This window comes from Lacerta agilis, chromosome 9, assembly GCF_009819535.1.
Source record: "Lacerta agilis isolate rLacAgi1 chromosome 9, rLacAgi1.pri, whole genome shotgun sequence".
NCBI classification, from domain to species: Eukaryota; Metazoa; Chordata; class Lepidosauria; order Squamata; family Lacertidae; genus Lacerta; species Lacerta agilis.
Window position 1 is genome coordinate 46,705,085 of NC_046320.1, and position 8,251 is coordinate 46,713,335.

At 41.9% G+C, this 8,251-nt stretch overlaps 1 protein-coding gene across 4 annotated transcripts in view; it reads left to right on the plus strand.

Annotated features, from left to right (window-relative positions):
- Positions 1-5,317, plus strand: part of TNIP3 (TNFAIP3 interacting protein 3) — a 68,455-nt gene extending 63,138 nt beyond the window's left edge. For all 4 annotated transcript variants that reach the window (XM_033161055.1, XM_033161053.1, XM_033161051.1 and 1 more), the window contains one exon: positions 4,089-5,317. In XM_033161055.1, coding sequence (XP_033016946.1) covers positions 4,089-4,168 — 80 coding nt within the window. In that variant the 3' untranslated portion in view covers positions 4,169-5,317. The remainder of the gene's footprint in view (positions 1-4,088) is intronic.
- The last annotated feature ends 2,934 nt before the right edge of the window (positions 5,318-8,251 follow it).

Consider the following 8,251-nt stretch of genomic DNA (forward strand, 5'->3'; position numbering starts at 1 on the left):
TAAGTAAAAACTAGCCTTCCCCCCCATCATTCTCTCATCTGTTTCTCACTTTGCCAGTGTTCCAAATGTACAGTATCTGGATCTGAGGACAGCAACAGAGATTTGTTGCAGCTAGGGATAAATAAAAATGTCAATTTTGTTGTTGTTTTTTCAGTTTTTTGGTAGGATCACGTTTAAATGTGAATTGAATTGAATATTTAAATTCTTCTCCTCTCCGTAGTTGAAGCCTGTTCCTAGTATCTTAAACATTTTTTTCAAGCAAGTCCCACTGAATTCAATGAGCCCTACTTTGCGGTAGATATGTTTAGCATGGGAGCTGTACCTTCACTTGCAGATGCAGTCCTGTGCCAATTCTCCCTTCCCAGTCCTACTCTCTTAAAAAGATATTTCAAAATAAGCCAGTGCCAACTGGGTTCAAGTGAAACCAGACACTCTGAGGGCCAAGGAATCTGTATATGCACTACTCTAGTCTTCAGCGGATTTTTAACTAAATGAGTGCTGTGCCGTTGAAGCTCTGAACGCAGCCCTAGGAACAATTTTGCTTTACAGGACTTGGTTCTAAGCCTGAAGCAATAAAGGCAAGAGGGTCTCTTGAGTATTTGCAAAATGTATTTCTCTCATCATTAAATAACTGATGGCTCTCTCTATACTAGGGGCACACACATCTCAATCACTTTTACATTTCTATTAACTCAGGAAGGTTGCATCACTACTTTAGATGAAAAACCATTTTTTTCAATCTTCCTGGTTCTTTCCTCACTCACAGTGTGCTTCCCCTTCTGTCTCTGTGTCACTAGTGGATTCTCTGTACCCATTTCTCTTTTAACCTTTCCTCTTTTGTGCTCTCCCTTTCTTAAAAAATGTGATCATTATCTTTCTTCTTCCCCTGTACTCCATAGAGTTCACCGTGTCTTCGGTCACGTCCAGATGTGATGTTTATTGAGCATTTATTACCATTTGTTTGTGGGGAGTGTATGCGTTGTTGCATCAAGCCATTGTTATCCCACATTTTTCAATGCTCTCCCACCACCCCATTCCTCATTGCAAAAAGTTCAATTCTGGGGGAAAGTGGGAGATTTTTTGCACAAGAGTGCCAAATCAACATCAATTATGCAACCTAAATTTGCTGGTATGTTTTTTGAATCCTATCCCAAAATAGTGACAGTCTGGAAGTGTTATTTATCTCTCCCATGTGTTGTGCTTGTGTTTCCCCACCCCCTCATCTGCTCCCCTTCCCTCCCTGCTACACAATCACTTTCTCTCTTTTCTCCCTGCAGCACCATGCTTCTCTCTGCACCCCCCTGCAGCACCATGCTTCTCTCTGTGTCACCCCCCCCCTCGCTTCTCCCTGCAGCACCATGCTTCTCTCTGCACCCCCCTGCAGCACCATGCTTCTCTCTGTGTCACCCCCCCCTCGCTTCTCCCTGCAGCACCATGCTTCTCTCTGTGTCACCCCCCCTCGCTGGCCGCCCCTGTGGCTCTGCCCCAGCAGCGCCGAAAATAGCCCCCCCTTCCAGCGGCGCAGCTCGGCATGGAGGCAAGGGGCGGGCCAGCGAGGTGGCCCGTCCCTCTCCCTGCCCCGACTTGCGCTCCGCCAAGGGAGCCCGGGCGGCAGATTTGGGAGTCTTTGAAGCCCGCAAAGACTCCCGAATCCGCCGTCCAGCACCCCTTCTTGCAGCGGCTGCTCCCGCAGGCACGAGCAGCCGCGGCAAGAAGGGGTGCTGCCGCCGGGCGGAGGCTTCTTCAGGAGTCTTTGCAGCCCGCAAAAACTCCTGAATCCGCCGCCAGCACCCCCGGGGGCGGGTCGTCGCATGCGTCATGACGTCATGACGCACGCCCCCCGCCCCCCAGGGGTGTCTCTTGGCTTCCCGCCCCCGGCAGCCAAGGGTCTAAGAACGCCCCTGTGTGCATGCACACTTCTTCAGTGTGCATGCACACGAAAGCTCGTACCAAGAACAAACTTAGTTGGTCTCTAAGGTGCTACTGGAAGGATTTTTTTTTTTATTTTGTTTTGACTATGGCAGACCAACACGGCTACCTACCTGTAACACATACTTTTATAACTGTTATTCACCTAACAAATGCCATAGGTTATTTAGTGTTTCCTTTTCTGCTTCTGTCAATAGAAGCCTGGCAAACTGCCACCAATGGCTTGCATTGCACACATCCATGTTGCTTGTGTGACATGGCTGTGGGATATTATTCATTTATGGCAGTGTTTCCTCATACTTGGCTGATATAAACAGCCACAAGATATTAAATAAATGGACAATCCAACCAGGATCATGCAAGAGATTTCTGAGTTTCTAGCACAGGATTAACTCTGCTCCCAACTGTCTAATATATCACAAACTGAGAAGAGGAGGGGATGAAGGCACCAGTACAAGAAGCCTATTTTGCATGTAAGACTGTTGGAGTTTTTCTGAAGAAACTGGTCACTTGACTCAAGATGCTTTGGGCCTTAAACTAACCACTATGCTCTTTTCTGAGACATTGCTTTTTTATTCTCATGTGCTGTAAGTCCATATTTACTTGCACAACACTAGTGACAAAGAACCTGTCTCAGGACTAGGTAGGTTTCAACAGGGTTGTGCCAAGTGTTCACTTAGGAATATTTCGGGGTGAAGTGTGCAGTTGTGGATAGGGGCAAAATGTCTCTGAATTCCCTTTCAATTAACTATTTGCTACCCAAACTTTGGGGATTGTTTCTTGGTGGGCGGCTTCTTCAATGTTATATGTGCTCTTTTCTTTTCCTGGGAATATGAACCCAAGCCAGCCAGTCATGTAGAATCCATTATAACTATGTCACCAGTCAATTTTGGCTATATATACAGGGAAGCTAAATCAGAATGAGAAGAAACAGAATGTTTCCTACCTTCACTCTGAAGGAATGAGCACTTTTGTCCCTTTTTGCAGCATCCCCATGTTAATTTTTTTTATTATACTTTATTAATCTGCATGAACAAAAGCAAATTATTAAAGTATTGGGGGAATAAATTACAATTTTTAAAAATAAAGGAATGAATTCACATCAGTGGAAATTGCACCCTTCTTGGCTCAGCCCTAGATAGTGATTGTGCAGAGTATTGATTGATCTATTAATTCTACTTCTCCTTGTAATAATATAAACTCAGTTGATGCAGCATTTTGGGGGTTGAAAATGGATGGAATACTTTATATCTCCTATACATTTTATAAGAAGACATGATGCACACATACCTCAAAGGAAAAATGGATATGTTTCTTCAGCTGATTAAAGTATAACCTTTTTCAGATTGCAATGCTTGGTTGCTTATGCTGCTTGGAATACAACATATATCAGTGTGACTGTAAATCCACATGTTGAACAGCAAGCTTATATAAATGTAACGTTCTGGAGATGTAAACTGTTCTCATGGGCAAAACCAGGACACCTTGAAATATTTCATGTTTTTCATTTAATCTTTTGCTTCCATGAGAGGTAAACACACCACTGCCATATTTACAGTAGCATCTTACACAAATTCTTAGGAAAGGATTTACCCGGTATATTTTATACTAGCAATATCACAGGGAAATTTCCTATAATAATGGGGTGGGGAGACAGAATATCATCAGGTTGAATCAAGTTCTTGCGACATGTTCTTCTAAACAGAAATTAACCTAATCCAGAAAATCAGTGGGTTGGATCCAAGTTACATCAGTTGAATTTAGGTCCCACTGAAATCAGTGGAACAATTTTAGTCATGACTTAAGTCCCACTGGTATCAATAAGAAGTAAGTACAGCTAAGGGAACTGCCTTATACTGAGTCACACCATTAGACCATCAAGCTTAGTATTGCCCACACTGGCTGGTAGCATCTCTCCAGATTTTAATGGGAATAAGTGTGACTTAGTCTGGATTCGAGCCAATGTGTCCTTGTTTCTCTTTTTGGTTTATTTTAGAATATTAATGATTCCTATTGTTGTTGTTATAGCATAATATTAGTTTATTAATATTTTTTAGTCCTGGAAATGAATTCAACTCAGGGTATACTTACTGAGACAATGAAGCTGGAGAACTGAAGATGTCTAATTTTCTTTCACATATATATCCATTTATTTATAGATGCCTCCTCAGAAAACAAAGGTCCCCACTTGTACCATACGAAGAGAGAGAACCAAAGCAAAGACAAAGAGCCATCCTGACATCACCTTGTAACCGCCGTTACATTTTCTTGTCCTATTGCACTCTATTTTATATAATATACCATTATATAACATACACACAATGGGAGATTTCTATGACTGTGGCAAAGAGACAGATTCACTTCCAGCCATAGTTATTGTTGTGGAAAGACTTTCTCCTCTCATCCCTTTCTTTTAAAATAGACTGTACCAAACTGGTTGCAACTGTTAATTTATAAATAAATGTCTGAGAGATTTTAGGAAATGTGGAAGTGAGTGGTGTTATGGTGGTTTGCAAGGCAAAACGTCTGTATGCGGATCAAGGAGAGGGGAATTCTGTCCTTATCTTTGGGCACCAGAGGAGCTGGTATTGCAAGCAGAGTTGTGCATATAAAATGTGGCTAATGGGATGTTTGTCCCATCCACATGGAGCTCACTGTGTGGTCTATAACCCTGCATTTGGTCAGGGTTGACTGTAGCACCCCCCCTCACTTCACCGTCATTCAGTGCCTAAAAGTAAAGCAAGTGGGGGTTCTTTTTTCTCTGTCACCCTCTGTGTTGTAGATCTGCTTTAATAGTCAGATTCCTGCCCTGAGCTAGGGAGTCGGAGCAGATGACCTTTAAACTTCCTACTCACTGTAAGATTCTATGGCCACCACATGGCAATCCAGCAATTTTGTGAGCAACCTGCCTCACTGGCTGCTGCAGCAAATGTTTGTATTTGGTTTTACTGCTATTTGGCTGGGCTGCGTCTCAATCCCCATTTTTAGTTTAAGAATCATCTCGTTGTCATTCTGAATTCTACAGTGCATCTCTTTGAGTACGTTAGTCTGCTAAACTGGCTTGCACAGTGTGTGATCCACCACTTCAAACATAGCCAACCAGACATGCACTGTTGCTTTGCTGGAGGATTAACAGTCTCTGTACTTAGGCAACCTTTTGCAGACAGAAGAACAAATGTGTTTCATAGAAGCCCTGCTGAGCCACCTTAGAGGGCTATTGGGCAGCAATTGATTTGGTGGGTCAGTAGCAATCCATCAGCCGTTTATTATGGTCAGTAGTCGTGTTGGGCTGTATTGATTGTGACAATGCTTGCTGTGTCCTCAAGCCACTTATTCAGAACAGTCTCATCCATATCATATAGCCACTTGTAAGGTTCAATATTGCAACCTAAATACCCAATAATAACTTGTATTCTATTGCCAGAATTAACATTTATGGTTTTTTAAAAAAGAACAAAAACACACATGCATCCTGAACTTGTTTGCATTTACACTGAATGCAGATGGAAATCTGAATGTATGATACAGAATTAAAACCATATCAGTGATATATGTGTATATGCATATACGTGTAAATGAAATATTTCTGGAATTACTGTAATATTTTGAGCTGAAGATTAAGGCCAGAACAGAGTTTGGCATGTTTAACCCCTGCAATGGTTTAAATGTGACTTAAGCACGCAAAACTGAGTGCTGGGATTGTGGCTCAGCTTTGCTTTACCCACTTTAATAACATTAAACATAATTTCCCCTGACATACAATTTGAGAACAAATGTAATGCACCTAAATGTAATTGCATTTTAAAATGTGAAAGAAATAAGCATGACAGATGTTTGAGAAAATACTACAAATTTTAATCTGCTTACAGAATTACCTTTCCTTCTCCTAATAGAGTAGTCCTTGGAGGATTCTATCAGAGCTTAGACTTCTAGCGTAGTTGGTCTCAGACACTATACCAGCCAGATAGCCATTGGACCATCTTACCAAATCAGGAATTTCTGTGTGTCTGTGTCTACCTTTATGCAGCAGTATCCTTCTAGACTCCACCAACCGCCCTATAGTAGACTTGTCAGTCAGTTGTGGAAGAAACATCTACTTTCCCTGTGTGTTATGTACTGGACTTTAATTTGCCACTTTAATTATTTTTTTAAAAGTCATTTGGATTCCAGTTAATGGATGGAGATGGTAGCATTAAAAGAATAATCTTAAAGGATTAGGTGCATTAAGTATTTGAGCCACAATGGAATACAATTCATGGTTAGGGATTTCTTTGCAATTAAACCGATTCCCTCAACAGCTTCATTTTTAAGGAGACAAATCACCCTGACCCTATCACACCGTATAATGGAACCTGTACAACAAGCCTTAAAACTTAAAATTCTCCATAGTATATATATATATATTTAAATGTATTTGTGGAAGTCAAAACCACATTGCATTTTCAGCTGTGAGAGAATAATGTGAATTCCCTCTAAAGGAAGATGGGAAAGATTGGTCTCAATGCATGGATTGGAAGTTGGCTTAAATAGCCACTATAGCAGCAGATAATTTAACTAGCAGGCAGTGTAACTGTGCTATTCCTGATTAGTGATTTGGCTAATAAGGGTGAGATCATGGAAAATGCTAATGCAGCGCCTTAGGAAAATCCAATTATAATGTAACCTAATTCAATTCAGGCTCTCAGCAGGTGACCAGTGTTTGTGGGAAGAGCACCCCAGACTCAGGATTGTCGTGAATGCACCAAACAGACAGGCCTCTGTGTATCCAATGTTAGAGCCAACAAACCCCATTTCATTCCTTTCAACACTTCGGCTCAACTAATTATGAGGGTTTCGTCTTCCATTTGTGAAGCTTAACTCATTATCATTAGAGTTCATGAAAACAGAGATGAATATATGCCAGCTACTTAGAGTAAAAAAAAAGGGGGGGGGGAGAAATGCAGGCATTTTGCAGCCTCAGGGTGCTTTTCTTAGTGTCAGCACCTGCCTTTTAATGTTTTGCTGCCAAACATCTGACCCAGCAAATATTTAGCCACCTAAATCCTAGTGAGACAAATTGTGAGAAACTGGTGAGGTTGGAGTCATCAATGGGGGTGGGAGGGGAGAGCTACACACACACACACACACACACACACACACACACCCCTCCATTACGGAATAATGCATTAATTATAATTAGTTTTAGCTCTACAGCTAAAGTAATGTAGCCAGAGCAGAACATGTTTAAGGACTTCTTAGGGGAAAGGTATAGCTTAGTGGTAGAACATCTCCCAAATTCAATCCCTGGCATCTCCAAGGTTAGGCTGGGAAGGACCTGTGCCTAAAACCTTGGAGAGCTGATGCCAAGTCAGTGTGTATGATGCAGAGCAAGATGAACCAATGGTCTGACTTCACAGAAGGTGACTTCCTACTTTCTTACATTTGCCAATTCTGGTACCCTCCATGTCTACAACATCTGGAGGGCACTAGGTTGCCATATTTGTGTTTGTTTGTTTGTTTGTAAAGACAACAAACTCTCTTTTTTTAAAGTAACTGTACACCAAACATAATAGGTCATTTCTAGTCACTGCGGGAACACTTTTAGCAATTAAGGATCCAGTTTTGACCTTCTTTTATAAATTTATAGCAACTCTATTTATATGGTTGCATTCAATGTTGTCTCTCCACTGCTTGAATAATTTAATCTAGCAGTCTCCCACACCACCTCTTACCTTGTGCTGAGAGATCCTCCAGACCCCTAGAGATGTGGGGTTCAGGAGAGATGGGCATCAGCAAAAACTGCCTCCTTCCCAATTTCACTGATGAAAACCTTTGGAGGATCAAAGTGCCTTGTGTCACTGGAGGGACAACTTTAGTCACCAGACTCCTTGGCCACACCCACACCATGCATTTAGAGCACTTTAACAGTCATGGCTTCTGCCAAATAAGCCTAGGAGCTGTAGTTTACCCCCCAGCAGAGCTACAATTCTCAGCAACCTTAAACTACATTTCCCATGATTCTTTGGGAAAAGCTAGGTATGGTTTCCAATGGTATGGTGAGGATGTGGCCTTAATTCAACAGACGTCACTAACATCACAAAGTCTTCTTAATAAATAAATCATTTTCCCCAATATGAACCAATGACTTGCTGGTCGACTTTTCCCCTTTACAGCATCCATTGCCTGCTCTGGGCTGCTTTCACCTGCTCCATAAACAGGGAACCCACAGGTGCTCATGCTTTCAGGGCTGTATATCTGGCCAAGAGACCACACTGTGAAACATGAAACCAGTAAGGGAGGGGGTGGGGAATGAACTGATTCTAGGAGTTTTTATATTTGCTCC